The sequence below is a fragment of the Mirounga angustirostris genome, unplaced genomic scaffold (genome assembly GCF_029215605.1).
Source record: "Mirounga angustirostris isolate CCGP_5_RB_7025 unplaced genomic scaffold, mMirAng1.0.hap1 SCAF_7, whole genome shotgun sequence".
NCBI classification, from domain to species: domain Eukaryota; kingdom Metazoa; phylum Chordata; class Mammalia; order Carnivora; family Phocidae; genus Mirounga; species Mirounga angustirostris.
In genome coordinates, this window is record NW_026991715.1 from 145,412,269 (window position 1) to 145,435,116 (window position 22,848).

General features: G+C 43.5%; 1 protein-coding gene across 3 annotated transcripts in view; it reads left to right on the forward strand.

Annotated features, from left to right (window-relative positions):
* Positions 1–22,848, forward strand: part of CTNND2 (catenin delta 2) — an 894,910-nt gene that overhangs the window by 639,302 nt on the left and 232,760 nt on the right. For all 3 annotated transcript variants that reach the window (XM_064596859.1, XM_045863465.2, XM_045863474.2), the window contains exon 10: positions 15,902–16,034. In XM_064596859.1, the coding sequence (XP_064452929.1) occupies positions 15,902–16,034 (133 nt within the window). The remainder of the gene's footprint in view (positions 1–15,901; positions 16,035–22,848) is intronic.

Genomic DNA, 22,848 nt, shown 5'->3' on the forward strand with positions numbered 1-22,848 from the left:
TAACTACTATGTCGCTTCACTGAAATTCTGAATTGAAATCTTACAAGATAAAACTTTCGACCATAGCATTGGGAAGGACCATTCATTAACCGCTGTTCCCAAAGCACATTCCAAGGTGGCCCAGGACGACACGGCAAACTCAGAGGGGCTCCTCCCGACAGTTTCAGTTTTCAAGAGAAATAAACTATCTGTTGGATAGTTCTCACCAAGAGAAGCATGAGCTTGAGTTGGTTCAGTTTCAAAATTGAATTGTGTCACCTTGCTTTTGATGATGTCATAACCGTGCAGACCTGGATTTTCAGAGCTTTCTCTCATAAAAAGCAGGTACCGTGTGAAAATCAGCTTTGAGAGGAACTGAAGGCCCCAGTGTCTGATTCCGAGGTTGGGGAAGCTGAGCCGTGCCCCAAAGGTGCTAGCTGGTTAGGACATGGACAGTTCCGAAGTTGTTCGGATTTGGCTACTTAATAAATGGAACTGTTAGGCATTTCCTTTGGCCCGGGGGCACCATGAACAACTTATAGAGGACCCCATGAGCCAGTAAGGTTTGGGAACCTCTACAGTTATAGAAAGTCAGGCTCTGCCCAGTTTCTGTATTCCATCCCTTCCCGCAAAGAAAACATAAATGTGCTCAACAATTAGATATTAAATTAGCATTCTTTAAGATCCAAGTGATTTGTTTCCTTGTGGCTTCAGTTCACAGCTGTGGATAGAACTTAAAACATTGTGCTAGTGAATAAAGAAATGCTTAATGAAGGAACTCATAATTCTTAATTAGTGAAAAAGATAAAAGAAATGTGTGCTTTTATTATTTGCATAAATAAAACTGGACTTATCTGCCACTTGTTGTTTTTTCCAGTAATCACACGTATTCCATCAGCCTTGTCGGCCATCCTGCCCATTTTAAATTATAAAAGTCTATGGCGGGGCGCCTGGGTGGCTCAGTTGGTTAAGCAACTGCCTTCGGCTCAGGTCATGATCCCGGAGTCCCAGGATCGAGTCCCGCATCGGGCTCCCTGCTCAGCGGGGGGTCTGCTTCTCCCTCTGACCCTCCCCCATCTCACGTGCTCTCACTCTCTCAAATAAATGAATAAATAGGGCGCCTGGGTGGCTCAGTTGGTTAAGCGACTGCCTTCGGCTCAGGTCATGATCCTGGAGTCCCGGGATCGAGTCCTGCATCGGGCTCCCTGCTCAGCGGGGGGTCTGCTTCTCCCTCTGACCCTCCTCCCTCTCATGCTCTCTGTCTCTCATTCTCTCTCTCAAATAAATAAATAAAATCTTTAAAAAAAAAAAAGTCTATGGCAACAATAGCAGAAAATATCTTTAACCTTGTTGCAAACTATTCAATTAATTTTCTAATTAATCACAGCTGTTCTACTGAGAAGTAGGTAGACACAGAGGTAATAAAAGCCGAGTCTAAGACTTTATCAATGGATAGAAATTAAAGGTAATGGGACACTGTTATCTGGAAATAAATACTGTCTTTTTTTTATGGTGGCACTTTAAAAAGAAGCTTGCTAATGCATTCAGTTGCACAGATATGGAATCTTCTAGGATAATGGTATACAGCTGGCTTGTCCATACCCTTTTACCCGTGATCTGCAGGGACTACCAATAAATATCTGTTGTTGGTTATCTTATTCAAAATGAAGGGTATATTGGTATATATATCCTCTACATTTTATATTTAGAAAATTCCAGGCATGGAATTTGGGGCTTGAATGCTGTCCACATCACAAAACTGATGGAAGCAGCCACCTGTCCGGGCTGATTGGGAGGACTGCTCTTTCCTCACCAATCACAGTTTGAGCCTTGCTTTAGTCTTCCCTCCTAGATCTTTAAGAATCTTGAAGATACTGAGTCACATCCCGGCAGCAGCCAATCCAGAACCAGGCCCTGCCCCCAAAGTGCCTAACACAAGCCCACATGGCTCAGTCGGTTAAGCGTCTGCCTTTGGCTCAGGTCATGATCCCAGGGTCCTAACACCAAGCCCTGAGTCAGGTTCCCTGCTCAGTGGGGAGTCTGCTTTTTTCTCTCCCTCTGCTGCTTCCCCTGCTTGTATGCGCGCTCTCTCTTTCTCTGTCAAATAAATAAAATCTTAAAAAAAAAAAAAAAAATCCAGTCACAAAAGTAATGTGAAGTATGGTAAAAGAAAATGCCTGCACATGGAATCCCTTTGCATTTAATGTCTAGTGATGAGAAGTACTTATGAATGGCCACCTGGACACTGCACTTCTCTTTTTCTAGTATTAAGACTGTGCCCAAGTATTCATAGCTTCTTTTTATACTTCCTTTAAGGGCAAATTGAAACAAACCTACCTAGGTGTGTTTGGGTTGTTTTTTGACATAGGCATTAGTGACTAACTGTTTAGAGTTGTCTGCTTTGTTTTTTCCTTCTCTGGCAGCTAAACAGCGACTATACCCAAAAGCTTTCCTCCCATTCCTGATGCATTTCAGTGGCAACAACAACAGAAAAATGCTAAGAGATGTAACCCACAAAGTCATTCATCAGTACTTACATCCTAGTGTCAGAGTTGCTGTCTCTGAGATTTTAAAATAACCAGCCAATTATACAAAAGGAAGGAAGGAAGGAAGAAAGAGGCTTCATGGGGACAAAACAACTGGCTCCTTCTCTTCTCTTCTCACCTGTGGTTCTGGTATCACCTTGACAGAGTTTAACACCACTCTAACCCCAGAATGCCACTTCTCCAGAGGAAGAAAGGAACGTTGATCTCTGACGCCTTCGCTTCCCTTTCTGACACCCTCTGGGTCTCCTGACTGGGTAGCCCCTGGCAGCCAGGAGCTGGCCGGGCACCCACTCTTGGCCTGGGTGTTCTTTTGAGCAGAAACAATTTCACAGAACATCAGCATCCCACAAGACCACTCTGACGATGATGGGTCAAGACAAAATCAAGACCCCTCCACAGTCACATCTGAGCACAGACAAAGCATGAATGCTGTCCACATCACAAAACTGATGGAAACAGCCACCTGTCCGGGCTGATTGGGAGGACTGCTCTTTCCTCACCAATCACAGTTTGAGCCTTACTTTAGTCTTCCCTCCTAGATCTTTAAGAATCTTGAAGATACTGAGTCACATCCCGGCAGCAGCCAATCCAGAACCAGGCCCTGCCCCCAAAGTGCCTAACACAAGCCCAGATTCCATAAGTCTGCTCTAACACCATCTTATTAAAATACCCCGTGGTTCCATGGTGGGGGTTCTTTCTTGTTGTTAAGAGCAATAAGACCCAATTTTGTTCAACCCCAAGTGTGATCCTGATGGTCTTGGTTGGATTGCACTGACATGGCTAACGACATGCTTTTTAAAGGTTACCCTTCCTGGGGCACCTGGCTGGCTCAGTTGGTAGAGGATGTGACTCTTGATCTTGGGACTGAGAGTTTGAGCCCCACAATTGGGTGTAGAGATTACGTAAAACCAATCAATCAATCAATAATAAATAAATATTAAAAATTAAAATAAAGCTTACCTTTCTTGAATACCATCCCTTTATATCAACATGACACTATGCTTATCAGGAAATTAATCTATAAGACCATTAGAATAAGTGTTTTCTTCCTTCTTAAATAACATGCGTTCTCTGTTAGGTAATTCTGCCCCCACACTATTGCCCACTACAATCCAGAGGCAAAAATCAAGATTTGAAACTAGAATCTGTGTGCATTGCAGAGCAGACTGATGGAGGAGGTATCTTGGCTAAATGTAACTTTGAATAAGCTTCAAACCTTGATGATTGACCACTAGGTTCCATGCACTAATCTACTTTTGACCTTGGTCAAGTCACCAAATAGTCTGACCTGAGTTTCTGAGTCTACACAATAAGCATGGGAAATGCCAGCTAAAGTCCCCTCCAGCGGTGTCTGGGTGGCTCCATCAGTTAAGCATCTGCCTTCGGCTCAGGTCATAATCCCAGGGTCCTGGGATAGAGCCCCGTGACAGCGGGGAGTCTGCTTCTCCCTCTGCCTGCCACTCCCCCTGCTTGTGTTCTCTCTCTCTCTGTCAAATAAGTAAATAAAATCTTTAAAAAGTAAAATAAAAATAAAGTTCCCTCCAGTTCTAAAATGTAAAGAAAAGCGAATAAAAATGCATATGTAAAAATTCTAAAAATTAGGGGCGCCTGGGTGGCTCAGTTGGTTAAGCGACTGCCTTCGGCTCAGGTCATGATCCTGGAGTCCTGGGATCCAGTCCCACATCGGGCTCCCTGCTCAGCAGGGAGTCTGCCTCTCCCTCTGACCCTCCCCCCTCTCATGTGCTCTCTCTCTCTCTCTCTCTTATTCTTGCTCTCTCAAATAAAATCTTTAAAAAGAAAGTTTTAAAAAATTCTAAAAATTATAAGTCATTATTATGATTTTTCATGATAGTATAATTATTTAATAAAGTTAGTTAATAATTATTTCTGCCATCCTTTGGACTGATTTGAATCCAGAACTACCCAAAAGGAAAGAAACCAACTAGATGGGCTTTAAATGCAGCTCTGGCTTTTTTTTTTTTCCTAGGGAGAGGGAGAGGGAGAATCTTAGGCAAGCTCCACACTTGATATCATGACTTGAGCCAAAATCAAGAATTGGATGCTTAACTGACTGAGCCACCCCAGCACCCCAGTTCTGGCATTTTTTGAATAGTATCTTTTATTTGGTATATGATTATTGCTTACTTAGAATCTGTCTTCTCTGCTAAAGTGTAAGCAGTTTGAGGTCAGGACTCAATATTCATATCCCCAGGGCCTAGAACTTTTCTGGGTTCATAAAAAGCCTCCTCAAATACTACTGGAAGGAGAAAATGCATGGGTGCTATTTTCAGACGATTTGTTACTTCATTTTAAAGAATATCTTCAAACATCTTTCTCACTTGGTCCCTCTTCTGGACCAAATTTTTTAGATTCTATTGAGATTTTCTTTAAAGGAAGTATCTCTGTTCAGTGTTATCTGGAATAAATTGAATTGTCATTCTTTGGAGGACCAAAATAAGGTGACAAAGATGAAATTGTATGTGTGAAACATGCTACCAACGTTTGCAGGACAAAAACCAATAGTGGATATCACTAGATACCAACCTAGCAAGCAGCCCTCCAGTATATACGCACAGCTTACGTTCTAAAGACTCCGCAGCAGGTGCCATGGGGCAGTTTCTCTCTTCCGGAAACATGGAACCTAGCATGCAGTCTTTGGAGATGGTGTTCTTGCTATTAGAATGTGTTTACCTGGGGGTGCCTGGGTGGCTCAGTCGTTAAGCGTCTGCCTTCGGCTCCGATCGAGCCCCGCGTCGGGCTCCCTGTTCGGCGGGAAGCCTGCTTCTCCCTCTCCCACTCCCCCTGCTTGTGTTCCCTCTCTCACTGTCTCTCCCTCTGTCAAATAAATAAAATCTTTAAAAAAAAAAAAAAAAAAGAATGTTTACCCGTGCAATTACGGCTTTTATCAGAAGTTCAGAAGTTTTCATAAAAAGAATCATTAAAAGCTCTTTAAAAGGATTTTTTTTCACAGAGAACTGTCAGGTGATATCATTACCTCATATTTATAAGAAAGCACACTCCATCCTATAATTTATACACAGTATATTTCTAGGCCATTTTTTATTTTATTTAATATTTAAGTTTCCTTTAATACACACATATAATAAAACTTTTTGAGGGTATTAAGACCTTTGTGACTTTTTCTCAAATTCCTCATCTAATCATGAGGCAAAACCCTGATCTCTGCCGATATTGACAAAGTTAACACTGTTGCTCTAGAATCCTAGAATCATGCAATCCTCACCTGGATCGTGGGCATCAGATCCCTCCCTCTGTTCCCACTGGAGGTTCACAGGTCCAGGTGATTTTTCTAAGAAGCATCACGGACTATTAATTTAAAATGGGTACATAGACATAGAATATAAACATTTTCCATAAAGTCATTATGGCTTACAAGGAAAAGTTTATGGGTACTAATTTGTCCTTCGTTCCCTTGGGCTATTACCACCAAACACAGCCTGTTAGAATTTCCAGGGCAACTAAATGCTTATATGTAGGAAGTTGATTTTTCATTATGGAACATATTTTATTGAAAAAGTCTAGTTGTATTAATAGATAAAAATGGTATTTTGAATTTTATTGATACTGAATAGGTATTACAATGTAATTGATAATATTCTTTGCAATCTAACAGACTTTTAGAATATGGAGGCCCTCAATAGAAGCAGAAATTCACTGGTTCTTAAAATACATGAGATTTAAAATGATAAATAATAGTATAAATTTTTGCTAATCATTTTTCATTGTTTTTCCCCCTTGGTCCTAATCTCCTGAACTCTGAGAAAAAGCCTGTTGCTTGGCTAAGATTTATTTAAGGAACACAGGACCTATAATAGCTGGGAAATGAGCAAGTTACTCATGATTTTTTTTTCTTTTTTTAAAGATTTTATTTATTTGAGAGCAAGAATGAGAGACAGCATGAGAGGGAGGAGGGTCAGAGGGAGAAGAAGGCTCCTCGCTGAGCAGGGAGCCCGACGCGGGACTCGATCCTGGGACTCCAGGATCATGACCTGAGCCAAAGGCAGTCGCTTAACCAACTGAGCCACCCAGGCGCCCAAGTTACTCATGATTTTATTGTTTGTGTCTCCACTGCAGTGGCCAGTAGAAAACTTGCAGGTTGAAATTGCTCCTTCTTATTCTGAAATAATACTTGCCAGCGCCCCAACGTGGGTCCTAGCCTGCCCAGTCCACCCTGTTGTCCCCAGGGAGGGCGTGATGGATGAGGCGACAGGAGTCTCCAGTGAACGTGAGCACTGGCGGGAGGAGGGCTGGTCATGGCGATCCACGGGGCGTCTCTTGCCCTCCCACTGTGTACACCACCCATCAGGACCCGCTGCTGGCTTTGTCTCCAGCTTGCATCCAGACTCCCTCCACTGCTCAGCACCATCCCCCTCACCCAGGGTCCCTGCAGGGGCCACCGAACTGTTTGCGGCTCCATCCTGCCCCCTGGAGTCTGTTCTCAACCCTGCAGCCAGAGGGACCTCGTAAACTCCGCAGCATCAAGTTCTAATTTATGTACAAGAAACGCACCGTTTTAGGCCTGCACTTTCTGAGTGTTGACACATGTATAGATCCATGTAACCACTGTCAAAGCGATCCTCTAAAAATGTGAATCAGATCACAACGTTCCGATGATTCCCATGTCTTCAGTGGGGCAGCCAAAGGCCTGCCATGACTGATAAATCCTGTGTAATCCAGGCCTCTACTGCCTCTCTCAGCATTGCCCCGGGACCCCCTCCACTTCACGCACTGGCCTTCCCGCCTCTTGTCTGACACACCACGCACATTCCTGCCTCAGGGTCTTGTCACTGTTCTCCCGTTCTGGAACGTTCCTTCCACCTGGCACCTCCTCCAGGTCTGTGTTCCAGGGTCACCTTCTCAGGGAGCTGTTCCACAGCCACAGTATTTACAGTAACAACCTCCCATAGCCTGTGGGTTGTAGCTTGGGCACAAGTGCACGTACGTGTACGGGTAATTGCCTGTGTCTACTTTATTTTCCCCTTACGCTTGTGTTAGTGTCCTGTCATTGCTGTAACAAAACACAACCGACAAGGTGGCTTAAAACAGCAGAAATTAATTCTCTAACAGTTGAGGAAACTGACCAAGTCAAGTCCAGGTGTCAGCAGAGTTGGCTCCTTCCAGAGGCTCTGAAGGAGAAAACGTCCGTGCCTCCTTGCTTCCCGTGGCTGCAGGCAACCCTTGGCACCCCCTGGCTTGTAGCCACATCACTCCAGCCCTTGCCTCTGTCAGCACATTGCTTTCTTCTCCCTGTGTCTTTCTGTGTCCTCTAATGTGTTGTATAAGGACCCTGTCTTTGGATTTAGAGCCCATCCTCATCCAGTAAGATCTCACCGTGATACATAACTATATCCGTAAAGACCATATTTCAAATAACGTTACATTCTGAAGTCCCAAGTGGACATGAATTGTTGAGGGGACACTGTTCAACCCAACACATGCTTAACACTATCTGACAAATAATGTATTTTGCACTTAGTAAATTGCCAATCACCATTAGAAAGTCGTTCCCCAAGGACAGGAACTTTCGCTGTGTTTAGTACTGAATCTCCAACGGCCAGGTGCACGGTGGCTGGTCGGAGAACATTGGCTGGAGGAGTGAGTGGTTTATAGCTGAATCCTTGGACAAAGCAGGAATCCAGTGAGAGGTGAAGGCTGCTCAGCCTTCCAGAAATAAGCCACGGGTCAAAGAGGTGGCAGATTCAAATAGATAACCAAGAGATGGTGGTTGATAAGTCAGAGTAAATTGTAGATGAGTTGACCTGATCATCAGCAATCACAGGGAGGACTTCCAGAGGCAGGAGTTGGAGGTGGTGCCTCTTGGGATAATCTGAGCAGCTCCCTCAACCTCCCTGGAGTCTCTCCAGTGGAGTAGTCTCTTGTCAGTTTACAAAGGCCATATCTGCATCTGTTTCCTGCAGCTTCTATCACAAATTAACATAAAGTTAATGATTTACAATAACACACATTGATCCTCTTCCTGTCCTGAAGGCCAGAAGTCTGAAATCAGGTTCCCTGGGCTATAATCAGCCGGTCAGTAAGGCCATGCTGCCTCCAGAGGTTCTAGGGAAAATCCTTGTCCTTGCCTTTTCCTCCTGGAACTGCACTTCCTACATTTCTTGGCTTGTGACCCCTTCCTTCATCTTCAGAGACAGCAACATAGCATCTTATTTCAATGGTATGTTGCCTTCTTAGTCTATGTGAAGTCCATATTGCCAAATAAGGTAACATTCACAGGTTGCAGGGATTAGAACCTGGATACCTTTGGGGCCTTTATTCAGCCTACCACAGTACCCTAACCTGAGACCAGCCACAGATATGGGGACAAGTATAGGGAGTCCCAGATTCTTCCTTCCTGATTTCCCAGTGCAGGAAGTGGTGGGATTTTGCACTTTCACTTAACTAACAGGAATGGCCCCTTCTCTCCCCTATTAATTTCTCTGCTGATGGCAGGGCGACTTGTAAGGCAAGAGTCAAATTTGAAACAAGCAATTATGCTGAACTTATGCTCGTAACAATTGACTTCTCCCTCTTTTTTGTACTTGATTTTTCATTTGTGTTATGGTATCATCATAGATGATTTGTGTGAGTTGCCTCCATAATTTGTGAGAAGAGAGGTTGTAATTAGTCATGCAGATTTTAGATCAAAAGAGGATCGTCCCCAGGAGGGAGGACCTGGCTGGGTGGTCCCTGAGGGCATCTGGTCCCTGTGAGCTGACCACGTCTACAGGCTATACTGTGGCTGCTCCATCCCGAGAAAAGTCGGGAAATCATGGCTGAGTGAATTAATGCTTATGATGTAGTTTGGGGAATTACACGTTCCCAGAATGTGAAGCTTGGAGAGAACCATTTGTTCCTAAAAACTAAAACAATTGAGCTTGTTTTTCAGACAGTCCTAATTCCAATGCTGCTGTTCATATAAAAGCAAAGAGGTGTTGTTTAAATATGATAAACCACATAGGGCAGCTTTTGGGTTGGGCTACAAAATATCCAGGAACGAGGATGAAGACTTCGATGCTTCCATGTGTTTCTCACTGGATAAGATCTTGTTCATCAACAAGAATTAAAATATGTCCGTTTTGTCATACAAATTTCCACCTATCTAATGTTCTTAGGACCACCGGCTCTGCTCCCCCAACCTTATCAACAAGACCAAATTGAGAAAACAAAACAGCTCGCCTCATGGCTCTGGATGCAAAAGTTAAAGCCAATAGGGTCTTTAAAACTTTTGGTTAGAGTTCAAAAGTTTATAAATGGTGGAGATTTTCGTACCTTTAAGTAATGACCAGATGGAAATTAGTGGGACTGCAGTGAAAGTGAGCGATGTCCCCCCCAACACAAAGAATCAAGGTGAGCAGTGTTTCTCTGACATGAAGCTTTGCTAAAAATCAAATCTTGAATTCCCAAAGACTCTGGTTGTCCTGGGGCTCTTTTCAGTGAGGAAGTAAATTTGATAAAATGTTGTGACAGCGTTTCAACCCTCCAGTTTCTGTGCCAGCCTAACGTAGTAACGGATTTCAAACTGGTTGCTGTTTAGCTCTGAATGGAGCACTTGTAATTTTAACAACTCAGATAGTCCATATACGAGTGAGGATTTTGTCACAATATTGTTGGTCTATGTGACAAGTTTTAATGGAGGAAAGGTTACATTTGCATATTCTCCAGTTCCATTAACATTTCTAAAGTGAAGCCCAGTCACGCACGAGAGAGTTATGCTTTCGCTCGGGTAGAAAATGGTAGAAGGTTCTTATTTCTTGTTCTTCTCTCCTTCGTCTAGTTATATGTAATGCTGGACATTTCTCAAGGGTCCACACTGCGAGCCCGACATTGCTCTAAGGGGTTCATATATATTATTTCTGATCATCCTACCAACACTCTAAGGTTGGAATTATTATCTCATTATGAGAGATGGACTCAATGAACATTTACTCCAAAGAAAGGACATGCCAGCCAGTGGAGATTCAGCAGCAAACCAGACACAGAGGGGAAGAGCCCAAGGCTGTAGAGAGAGTTCATGGTAGAGCAGGATTGGAACCAACTGACTGCATCCATAGAACTTTCGCCCACCAGGGGTACTCTGCCTTTGGAGGGGGATAGGGAGCAAAAAAAAAAAAAAAAATCATTTCAAAATGGCACGTTTTTATTAACAATTTTTACTATAGGCTAAAGCAGTGTCTCTCTTTACGCTTACGTTCCTTCAAGTAAGTATCATGTCCAATATCAATAAACACATCAGTAAAATGTTATTTTTAAAAAAAATTAAATGGCATTGTATCAATTTTCAAAATACAGACATATTTCCTTTAGAGCAGTCTTAGGGCAACCATCTCTAGTATATATCCAGCTCTTAATACCTTACCAACCACTTTCATATTTATTATTTCATGTGTCATTTAAGAACATATCCCATGAAATAGGTGGTATTATTTGCTATATTCGATCCATGGAAACCAAGACCAGCAAACACTGGGGGGACTATCCTGTATTTATTTATGGGCTAGAAGGGAGAAAGCCAGATGTTCAAGTTCTAAATGCTTTCCCAATTAATTCTGACACCACATCCTGTGTCCATTCTACTAAAGTAATCAAGGAATGAGAGACTTATAACATGCTTACTCAACACAAGTGATCAGATCCAGTTCATGTTCAGACCAGAGTTTCTCAGCCCTGGCTCTGATGGCAGTCTGGAGACGGATAATTCTTTGTTGGAGAGGGCCGTCCTGTGCATCGTAGGATACTGAGCAGCATTCCTGGCTTCCCTCCGCTGGATGCCAGGAGCACCGTCCAGTTGTGACAACCAAAAATGTTTCCAGGAGTCGCCACATGTCCCCTGTGGACACTGTTTTTTAAACATATTTATTTTTGAGACGTTGCCTAAAAAAAAAATCCCCCGTTTAGACATTATTTCAAGGCAATGACTACAGCAGGCAACATAGTTACTGGGTTAAATTTATCTATTTGAGAGCAGACAGCCAGAGCCTTATTTTGGCTCTACCACTTAAGTTCATACCATCTGTAAGTCAAATTCCCTCCTCTGTAAAATGAAAATAAACCACATAAGGCTACTTAAGGATTAAAGAGTTAAAGTGTGTGAACAGGGAACCATGGCAACTGGCGTTTAGTGCTCTCACATTATTATTTAAGGTGATTTTTCTAGCTGTTCCGTAAGCCGAAACAAATCTAAATTTTCTTAGATTTCTTTTTCACAAGACCGACTACAGACCAGAACCAGAATGTTTGTATTTGAACAAAAGGCCCTTCATGATCTCATCCCAGACTTGCTTTCCAGCCCTGCCTCCACCACCCCCCCTCCTAGGCACCCCCCCCCACAGCCTATTTCTTAGCTAAACCCCAGCCAGACTGAGCACATACCTTTCCCAAATCTGCCAACTCCTCCATGACCCCATGTCTCCACCCATGCTGTTCCTTCATTGGTATTTGTCTTTTCCAGAACTTCTTTGTCTTTTCCAGAACTTCTTTGTCTTGTGAGCCATTCCTTCTCCTTAAGGATTAAGACCTTATGTGAAGAAGACATATCATATACCAAATTCTGGCCCAAATGAGATGGACATTCTATTTCTTTGGGACCTCTAGTTCTTTCTCTGGAGTCTCTCTCCATGGGCAACAAAAAATCCAAACAATCTCATCTAAGTGAAACAAAACCGTTCTGGAAAAAGAGACTTCGATATGAATCATTCCCCAAACTTTAGCTGGGGGGGGGGGTGCTCCTTTAGCATCTCTCTTGTGAAATCGAGGAGAGCATTTGAAAACATTAGTGTCCTCTTTGATGGTACCCGCTGCTGTGGCTGAGGCTGGGAATGCCATTTAGAAGAAACCAGAAGCAAGGGGCCTGGACGCACCATCCACTCCAGCCCGATTCCTGGAAAGCTGGTTTAGGCTGGGAGACATCACGTCATTTTAAACACTAACTTACTGTTGTCTTCAGTCTTACCTGGCTTTTTGACTTCTCTTACCCCCTTTCACTCGGTCTCAGAGTACTACCCGGGACCCCACTTTCATATGATCAGGACACAGCAGCTCCAGGAATTCCTTCACACTGTGGGAAAAATCATTGTCCCCATGGAGCTTACAACAGAGAGAGTATGGGGGCGGGGGATGGAGAAATAAATATAGTCATACAGGTAATGGAAGAGAATTTCAGACAGTCCTAAGTATTGTGGATAAAATAGGGCAGTAGGTAAGATGACTTGAGGGGCCAGACTTGTTTGGCTGGAAGTTTCCAGGAGCTGCCCTCCAAGACATACCAACTGAGACCTAATAGAGACAAGAGAACACCATGCAAAGCCCTGGGAGAGAATCCTCCCCCAAAGTACCAGGATCTTGAGATGGGAACAGAAGTACCATTTTCAATAGGAAGGAAGCAGTTCGGGGAGGTTGGGCGGGTGGCTCAGAAACAGGGAAGAACCCTCTGTGTGGGCCTCCCAAGCCCAGTGGAGGAATTGGCTGTTTTCCTAGGTGCTATGGAAAGCTACTGGAGGGTTTAAGACACAGAGATATAATATTGATGCATAGAAAAGATTGTTCAGATTGGCAGCATGGAGAATGACTGTGTGTGTGTGTGTGTCTAGGTGGAGGTGCGTCAAAAGAAGGGAGAACATTCCAGAATGACCAGTTGGCCAAAGAAACGACCTCGGTAGAACAGAGGAAACACTCTCCCTGCCAAGATGCTTTCTTCACTCATTCCTTCATGCCTTCATTCTTTCAAACACATTTATGTAATGTTCATTATGTACTAGGGCTATTGTACGTGCTACTTAGAAAACATGCCAGAAAGTTGTGGCCCTGGCCTCCCAGAACTTACCACAGTGTGGAGAGGGAGGTGGTGATTGGTCACAGTCCAGAACACAAGTGGAGGCGCTCCCACTAGGACCACGTGGGTGGGACTCACAGAGGGCTTTGCTGAAGAAATCACAAGGGACTGGAAGCTCGGCATTCAAGTGAGAGGCCCGCGGGCCAGGACCATTCCAGGTGGCAGGAGCAGAGGTGAGAGAGAGAACTGCCCAGCTGTCAGCCAGTATGGCAGGGAGCCCAGGGAGGCCGTGGGACACAAGGCTGGCAAGGTGGGAGATGGCAGATCCAGCAACGCCCTGCAAGCCATGGGAATATCCTGGTCTTTATGCCAAGGACAGCAGAAACCAGTGAAGGGTTTTAATCAGGGAAGTGGAACAATTAGGTTTGTGTTTGTGCCTATTTAGATATCTTAGGGAGGAAGAAGGGTGGGTGGGAGATGACTGGCTTGGTCAGCCAGCTGAAAGGTGAGGAATAGATCTGGGAAGAGAGTGGTGGGGTAGAGGGGATGTCTGGGATTCCAGAGGTTTCAAGGGGAGGCTGACAACAGCCTTGCTTCTGACCAAGAGTGAAGAGCTTAGATCCCTCCGGGACTCATGATTCCTTAGAAAGTGCGTCTGTTCTGAGTTTCGGCTCTGTGCGTGCATCTGTGCCTAGTCCCTAAGACTGTTGCCCTAGAGCTCTTATTCAGAAGACATTATTGATACGTGCCATATAAGCCTAAGAGAGCAGTTACCATCTGGTTAATAAAACAGGCTGAAATGAACTCTTTACTAATCCCTTTCTAATAGCACAGACTCACCTAAATTCATCTTAGCCATTGAGGGTCTATATGACACTGCTAAGCTTAATTTATAGGTATTCTGTAGGTTTTTATTTTATTCAAACAAAGAAGAGAATTTTAGTTGGCTGCTATTACAAGCAGAGGGACTGTGCTCTCTTGATGTTGCAGAGATGGTTTAGAATCATGCAAGAGAAGGAAATTAAACTAAAAAGAAAAAGAGGCTTCCTGTGTTTTGATCCATAACTGTTTTTCACTTTGATCACATAGCCAAAAAAATTCAGTAGTTTGCCTACCATCAGCAGTCACGTATGGATATTTTGTAGCAGAGATATTACTGTACTATATGTCCTTTTGGAGAATATGTGTGGCTGTCTAAAATGTTATGTAAATTTATTAAATACTTAATGCACATCCCATCGAATGCTTTCTCTTTCCAATAAAAACTGAGCCAATTCAAAAGGAGTCCTATTGTAGATTGTCTTCAGAGCCCGTAAAGGGAGTGCTAACATGTTTCAAGGTTTGCTTGACGACCTCTACTAGTTGTGATAAAGGGAAGATAAAGAGAACAGGTTAGAATCTACGAGGACACTTTTAACCTTTGTCTGTTCCTTCTCTGTCCCATTTGTCATGACTCCTCAGATGACAGCACTGACCTGGTATCTACAGGATAGATGCTTTTTGAGTTGTTTCTCCAGGAGTAGAGTGGTTATTATATATGTGCTGCCGAAGCGAGCACTAGAGTGGTTATTATAAAGCCATCTCATTTCTCTTCCACCCTTTCCGTTGGATAAATAGTACCCTTTTGTGACATGTGGGGTCAAGTTTTTAGCTGTGGTTTCAAAGGTTGCTTTTTTATTTCTCTGTTAAAAATTGGTTCCTTGCTACCGGAATGGAATCCGTACAGTTGGCCCTGTTAGCTCCGTGTTCTAGCTGGTTGAGCTGATTGATTTCATAAAACAGCATTCATTTGCATAGTGGTACAATCAGTCTTGTGTTTTAGGATGGACTTAAATGTCTCAGAGCATATTTGTTAAAATTAAATAACCAGCTTCTTGGAGTAGCTCAGATGTGAAAAGGGGAATACAGGAGAAGGCTGTGTAATGCAAAAAGCTGATTATTAACATTGTATGAATAAACCTAACTCTTTAGTTTCCTTTTATAACATCTTCTTGTTGCTCTCCTTTTATCCAGAGAGAATCGGTTCGGGAATCTGTTTATTTTTCAAGAAGAGATTATGATAAGAGTAGCAACAGTAGTAATCATAAAAATAATAAAGATGATGCCAAGTGCTATCACAATGTTTTGGATTGGACCCGTCCAGTTATATTTTCTCTGGTCTGATAATTTAGCTAAACGCTGTACCTGAATCAGACCATTGAAACAACATATTAGAAAAACAATGTGACCTTATAAATTCTCCATTTAAGCCCAAATCAAAAAAATATATATATATTAATAAAATCAGGTGACATTTTTTGGTAATCTTCGTAAACATGTAAGTTCAGTTGATACATTTAAGATTATATATATATGTATATGTTCTACATATGAAATGCATGTGTATACATAGATACACTTCCAAGCCATCTACTTTCTTAAGTCCTTTCCAATGTTTTTCAGTGGATATGTGTGTAAGAAGACCAGAACCATCATTTGTGAAATAGTTTCTCATAAACTCTTGAGTGCATTTTGTAAATGGGTTAACGGTGTGTTAACACTGTGGGAGGATTTCTCTCTCATGTTCTCCTGCCTTCCTCTTGTTCAGAGAATTTGGATGGAGAGACCCAGAACTGCCGGAAGTGATTCAGATGCTCCAACACCAGTTTCCTTCAGTCCAGTCTAATGCTGCAGCCTACTTACAACACCTCTGTTTTGGAGACAATAAAATTAAAGCTGAGGTAAGCACTCCTTGGGTTCTGAAATGCCTGGTGTACAGGTTCATCATCCCTGAGGTCTATGGAGTAGTGTTGAAAGGGGAAAGAAGTAGGAAAACTCAAGCTGTGTTTCCAAAGTTTCGATCCATGTTTAAGACTGAAACGGCACTTTCTCTCTAATTAATTGGCATGCGTATGCATACATTCTTCTTTTTTAATATTTAAATACTGAGGAGTAGGTGACCAAAGATTTCCTGCTAGCATTAACCCTAGACTTTTCATGCGATTTGCCTTCCTCCTCCCAATTCCATCTCTGGAGTTATCTCTGCCTCGAAATCTTCAAGAAATACAAAGCATCTTACTTTACAAGATTACTACAATCAACCTATGGTATCTGTCCTTCCTGGAAAACTCACTTAGAGGATGAGAACTTTAGGCAATAAATAAGCTTTGTGCTATAACCAAGAATTTTGGGCCATTTATAAAATTACTAGTGAGTGTCATACGGATATATGTGGTCCATGAAAGAGCATATTGTCTGTGTCCATTATGTAAACAATTGTTAGCGTGCTTTGGTTCTTGGAATGTTTTGTATATACATTTTCCTGCATGATGTTTCTGGAAAAGCACAGTGGTCAGCATAGCTAACTCTGATTTTTTTAGACAAGGGACAAGTGTTTGCATATAAGCTGCTGAGTAATCAAATTTTTAAAAAAGATTTGATAAGCTATAAAGAGTCATCTCTATAGAGTCATGGAAGCAATTTTGGGATGAGTTGAAATTAGTTTAAGAGTGGAAAGAAGAATTTTGGAGATATAATTGCAATTAATTATAGATGTTGCTTGCTTGCATTGGGATGGATATAGCCTAGCTGCTTTTCATCGTTTTTCTGTCTTCCACTTACCACAAAAGTCACATGCCTTTGTGGATTGAACATAGGGCAGTGGTTCTCAGCCAGGTGTGATTTTGCCTCCCAAGAGACAGCTGACAACATCTTGAAATATTTGCGGTTGTCACGGTTGGAGAGGGTTAGGGCTGCTGAGAACACCCTAAAATTCACATGCACAGGGCAGCACCCACAACAAAGAATCATCCAGCCCCAAGGTCAGTGGTGGCAACATTGACATAAAGATAAATATTATTCATCTAAGATACATTTCAAAGGTCAGAAAGTACTATTACAATTATATAAGATGATCTAAAGATAAATTAAAGTTATGTGGCTTCTTTCCCAAATGGAAATTATCTCAGTCCTTCTGTGCCTTTACTAGAAATCAAAACAGCCACTCAAAATACAGGACAGATTTCTGATTAGGGGATTACATACCATCATTTTTGCAAGGTTACAACTTCAAAGGCTTCTTTGAAGGCCAAGGAAGCATTTGATTCCATTGTTAGCATCAGGTTGGATCAGGAGTGTTGTGATACCCCCACAAAAGCGGGAACGTGGTTCTGAAGTCAAGATCGATGACACCATGCATACACCCAGAAAGTATGAAAAATTGGATTACTCACGTAACGAAGCTTGTTGGAATGGTCAGGGTGGCTCCTAAGCAGGACTGAAAATGGCTTGAGAGTAGGAAAGGAAGTCCGCTTGGGTTTTTATGGTGTTATGGTGATCATGGGGTGGAGCCAGGGTGAGGGTTCTCACGTGTGGATAGGGGCTGGCGTGATTGGAACCTCCTGCCAATGCCAAAGGAGGAAGCCTCAAGCTTTCTTATCACCTTGCTCAGATGTGGGCACAGGGGCAGGGGGAGGCTTGAAAGTTGTCAGAAGCCAAACATCTAAATACAGAGCCTGAATCTTTATTATAGAGTCATGTAGTTGGTTAGACAGTGTAGACGTCATGGCCTGGGGCAGTGGGAAGTCACTGGCCCAACCGGCTCTGTCTGCATGATCCTGGGGCAGTGGGAAGTCACTGGTCCAGCCGGTTCTGTCTGCATGATCCTGGGGCAGTGGGAAGTCACTGGTCCAGCCGGCTCTGTCTGCATCATCCTGGGGCAGTGGGAAGTCACTGGTCCAGCCGGCCCTGTCTGCATGATCCTGGGGCAGTGGGAAGTCACTGGTCCAGCCGGCCCTGTCTGCATGATCCTGGGGCAGTGGGAAGTCACTGGTCCAGCCGGCCCTGTCTGCATGATCCTGGGGCAGTGGGAAGTCACTGGTCCATCCGGCCCTGTCTGCATGATCCTGGGGCAGTGGGAAGTCACTGGTCCAGCCGGCCCTGTCTGCATGATCCTGGGGCAGTGGGAAGTCACTGGTCCAGCCGGCTCTGTCTGCATGATCCTGGGGCAGTGGGAAGTCACTGGTCCAGCCGGCCCTGTCTGCATGATCCTGGGGCAGTGGGAAGTCACTGGTCCAGCCGGCCCTGTCTGCATGATCCTGGGGCAGTGGGAAGTCACTGGTCCAGCCGGCCCTGTCTGCATGATCCTGGGGCAGTGGGAAGTCACTGGTCCAGCCGGCCCTGTCTGCATGATCCTGGGGCAGTGGGAAGTCACTGGTCCAGCCGGCCCTGTCTGCATGATCCTGGGGCAGTGGGAAGTCACTGGTCCAGCCGGCTCTGTCTGCATGATCCTTGGACTGGCCTTGAAGCCTGTCAATGGCAGTGACACTGGCGGCTGGGTGTGGCCACATCGGATGCACCCCGAGTCCCCAGACAGACAAGAGGAGGTGAAGTGGGGAGGGCGGTGACGGGTAAGGAGTCCTTATCACACAGAAGAGTCTCCCGGTGCTGCTTCCCTGCTCACCAGCTGTGCCTCCTCCAACAAGCTGATTGTCCTCTCAATCTGTAAAATAGAGACGCTGATACCTCTTTTGTGGAGTCTTTGTGGGGACTACACAACTTAATGTTTGCAAACCGCTTAGTGCTCACATACTCATTCCCTCATTCATGTTCTTTTTTCGTCAGGAACACAGAACATTCCAGTTACTTTATACCTTTTTTATGTTCATCTTAAATTCCTTGCTTTTACTTTATTTAAAATACCAGTTATTGTATCGTATGTCTTCGTGTGCACAAGTGCTTATTTCTCTGATCTCCTTCTCCGTGGGTGTCCTCGAAGCTGCCTGTCACATTACCTCATGGTGTTGTCCTGGTGCCTGGGAGGCTGGGATGAGAGAGACAGGAAGAGTGGTGTAGGACTGAGGGCCCCTCCTGATACCACATTGATCAAATGAGACCAAAGTTGGCAAGATAAGCTGAAGGGACAGGGACGGTGCACACACCTAAATAAAGACTATTTATTTATTTATTTATTTCGGGGGGGGAGAGAGAGAGAAGGAAAGCACGAGCAGGGTGGGGGGCAGGGGAAAGAGGGAGAAGCAGACTCCCCGCGGAGCAGGGAGCCCGATGCGGGGCTCGATCCCAGGACTCTGGGACCATGACCTGAACCGAAGGCAGACGCTTAACTGGCTGAGCCACCCTTTAAAAAAAATTAAAAAATAAACTAAGAAATGACGTTTAATGGAAGTCTAAAATTAATAAAAATTTAAATTTTAAAATAATTTTTAAATGTATTTTCTTTTAAACATAGGACCATTCCTTTAAACAACATGCCTTTTCAACAAAAATGGAACTGTATTGTGGGACTTTGTTATTAACTGACTGGGTCCACTTGTCTGCGATGGAAGTGGCCGCTGACCCCTGCTGACGAAGATTTTTAGGGTTTTGACCTGAGCACTTCTTCTTATAGGAGAAGTTTATTAAATTAGCTTCTGCTATCAAATTTGCAGCCAAAGTGTTTGAAAAATCTTACCTGGCAAACATATGCACTGTGGTAATAAGCACGACTGCTCTACCTCTGAAATAAATAATGCAATATATGTTAAGAAAAAAAAAAAGAAGAAGAAGGTAGCGGGAGGGGAAGAATGAAGCGGGGGAAATCGGAGGGGTAGACGAACCATGAGAGACGATGGACTCTGAAAAACAAACTGAGGATTCTAGAGGGGAAGGGGGTGGGAGGATCGGTTAGCCTGGTGGTGGGTATTGAGGAGGGCACGTTCTGCATGGAGCACTGGGTGTTATGCACAAACAATGAATCATGGAACACTTCATCTAAAACTAATGATGTAATGTATGGGGATTAACATAAGAATAAAATAAATAAATAAATAAATAAATAAATAAATAAATAAAATAAGCACGACTGCTCAAGGAAGCTGCTACTGGTGTTACTTTCCTGACTCCCAGCAAACCTCTGGGGAGCTGCCTTAGCATCCTGATGCCAATGAAGCGTTTTTGTTGTTGTTTGTAAAGAAATGGCATGTTCAGTTCAAGTGGGAAAAAGGAGTTTACCAAATCCCGTTTTGAGTTAGTAGGGGAACTGAATACAAATAATATATAGATCCTATTTTTTAAAAGTTTATTTTATTTTATTATGTTAATCCCCATACATTGCATCATTCGTTTCTGATGTAGCGTTCCATGATTCATTGTTTGTGCATAACACCCAGTGCTCCATGCAGTATGTGCCCTCCCCAATACCCATCACCAGGCTAACCATCCTCCCAGCCCCTCCCCTCTAGAACCCTCAGTTTGTTTTTCAGGGTCCATTGTCTCTCATGGCTCATCTCCCACTCCGATTTTCCCCCCTTCATTCTTCCCCTCCTGCTATCTTCTTCTTTTTTTTAACATATAATGTATTATTTGTTTCAGATACAGGTCTGTGGTTCAACAGTCTTATTTATTTATTAGAGAGAGAGAGCATGGGGGGAATGGTGCAGAGGGAGAGGGAGAAGCAGGCTCCCTACTGAGCAAGGAGCCTAATGCTGATGCAGGACTCCATCCCAGGACCCTGAGATCATGACCTGAGCCAAAGGCAGATGCTTAACCACGACTGGGCAACCCAGGGGCACCCAGATCCTATTTTTAAGGAATCCACAATCTATGGGACAGACAGCATAAACAAGGTAATATGGCACCATGTGTTAAGCACAATGAAAACACAAATCCCCAGCCTCTGAGTGTGTTAACAAAATGCTGTGGAGTCAGAGAAAGCTCCCTCCTTCCTACAGTGATTACACTGAATTTTAAATTAGAAGCTACCAGAAAAACATAGGCTAAGCCATATCCACTTAGAATTAATGGAAGAGGGCTTGGATTTAAGGATATCAGTCCTTCGGAGTCTGTGTGTGTATGTGTTCGTGCGCATGTCCATATAGTCTCAACGTCTTTGTACCATTTACACTAATCTGTTTTTCCAAATTGGCACTATCTTTCTTGAGTTATGATAACAGAGATTGGTTTCTTTTATTTTCTTCTTCTTCTTTGTTTTTTTAGAGAGAGTGAGGGATCGGGGTTGGAGCAGGGGAAAGGGAGAGAGAGTTCCAGGCAGACTCCACGCTGAGCGCGGTGCTCAATCCCACAACCCTGAGATCACAATCTGAACCGAAACCAAGAGTCGGATGCCCAACTTACTGTGCCACCCAGGCGCCCCAGAATTTGTTTCTGTATATGTGCATACGATCCCCCTCCCCCATAATTTTTATTTTATTCAGAGTGATTTAGAACATTCCATATGTTAAGAAAAATTGACTTGTTCCTGTCTACTGCACTTAAAGAACTTCATAATTTCTATTTTATCTTGGTTCTTTCTACCTCATATAGTTCGAGAGAAGGTGCTATCCATCTTTTCAGTTGATTACCTTTGAGCCATTTCTTCTCTTTTCTTCGTCATAAATTGTTCTGCGTTGTTTAAGATAGAGCCTCGATTAGTTGCTACGTGTGAGTAGACAGTATACCACTGAGTACAACATGGGCTGGAGCCAGGCTGCCTGCCCTTGAACCCTGGCTCTTCTGCTTTCTAGCTCTGGGATCTTGGGCAAGTTTCCTCACCTCTGTGAGCCTCAGACTCCCAGACTATCAAATGACATGGAGAGCCCACATCACTGCAGAGAGAAAGCACAGAGGCTGCCAACCAGAATAAGTGCTTAAGGAATGTGGGTTATTATTAGTATATGTTGAAAATATAAATTAAGGAAATCTCTTCCAAAACATTAAATGTAAAACCAGTCTCATAGTGTTAGAGACAGAATGGTTTATGTATTCTGCTTTACTTGTATTTTTACTCTTGTCAACTAAAGACATTGAATGCACATGCTGTGTGTGGGTCTCTGCCGAGCCACTATTTAAACAAGTAGATTCAACCACAGGCCTTTAGGAAATTAGAATCAAAAAAAACATTTTTGTATACCAACAGAGCAGAACACAGAAACAGGTCCAAATGCTTAATATGCTGATATTTTATGAGGGGGGAGTTTATGAGTATATCCATTCAACAGATATTCACGAATCAGCTATAAAGTTCCAGGCTCTGTCCTTGGCCCTGACATTATAGCAGTGAACATGATAGACTTAGGTGAGCAGTGGGGAGGCAAGAGTAAACAGAAACAGAGATCTGTGATATGTCAGATGATGTCATGAAGAAAACACAGCACAAGAATGAGGGTAGAGGGTGATGGGCAGTATGTGGAGGTAGAGTTCATTGCTATCTTACATAAGGTGGTTGGGAAGGTCATCACTGAGAAACAGCATTGGAGCAGTGCCTGAAGACTAAGAGAGAGAGAGAGAAAGACAACAGTGGACTTAGTTCTCTGAGCAGGAGTGATCCATGCACAAAGCAAACACGCCCAAGGCAGGAGTGTGCTTGCTTGTGCAGTGAGAGTGCATTAGTTTCTTGTGGCTGCTATAACAAAGAACCACAAACAGGGTTAAAACAACACAAATTCATTCTCCCATAATTCTGGAGGCCAGAAGTCAAGATCAAGGTATGGGCAGGGCCAGGCTCCCTCTAAGATTCTGGGTAGAATGAATACTCCCTTGCATCTTCCAGCTTCCGGCGAT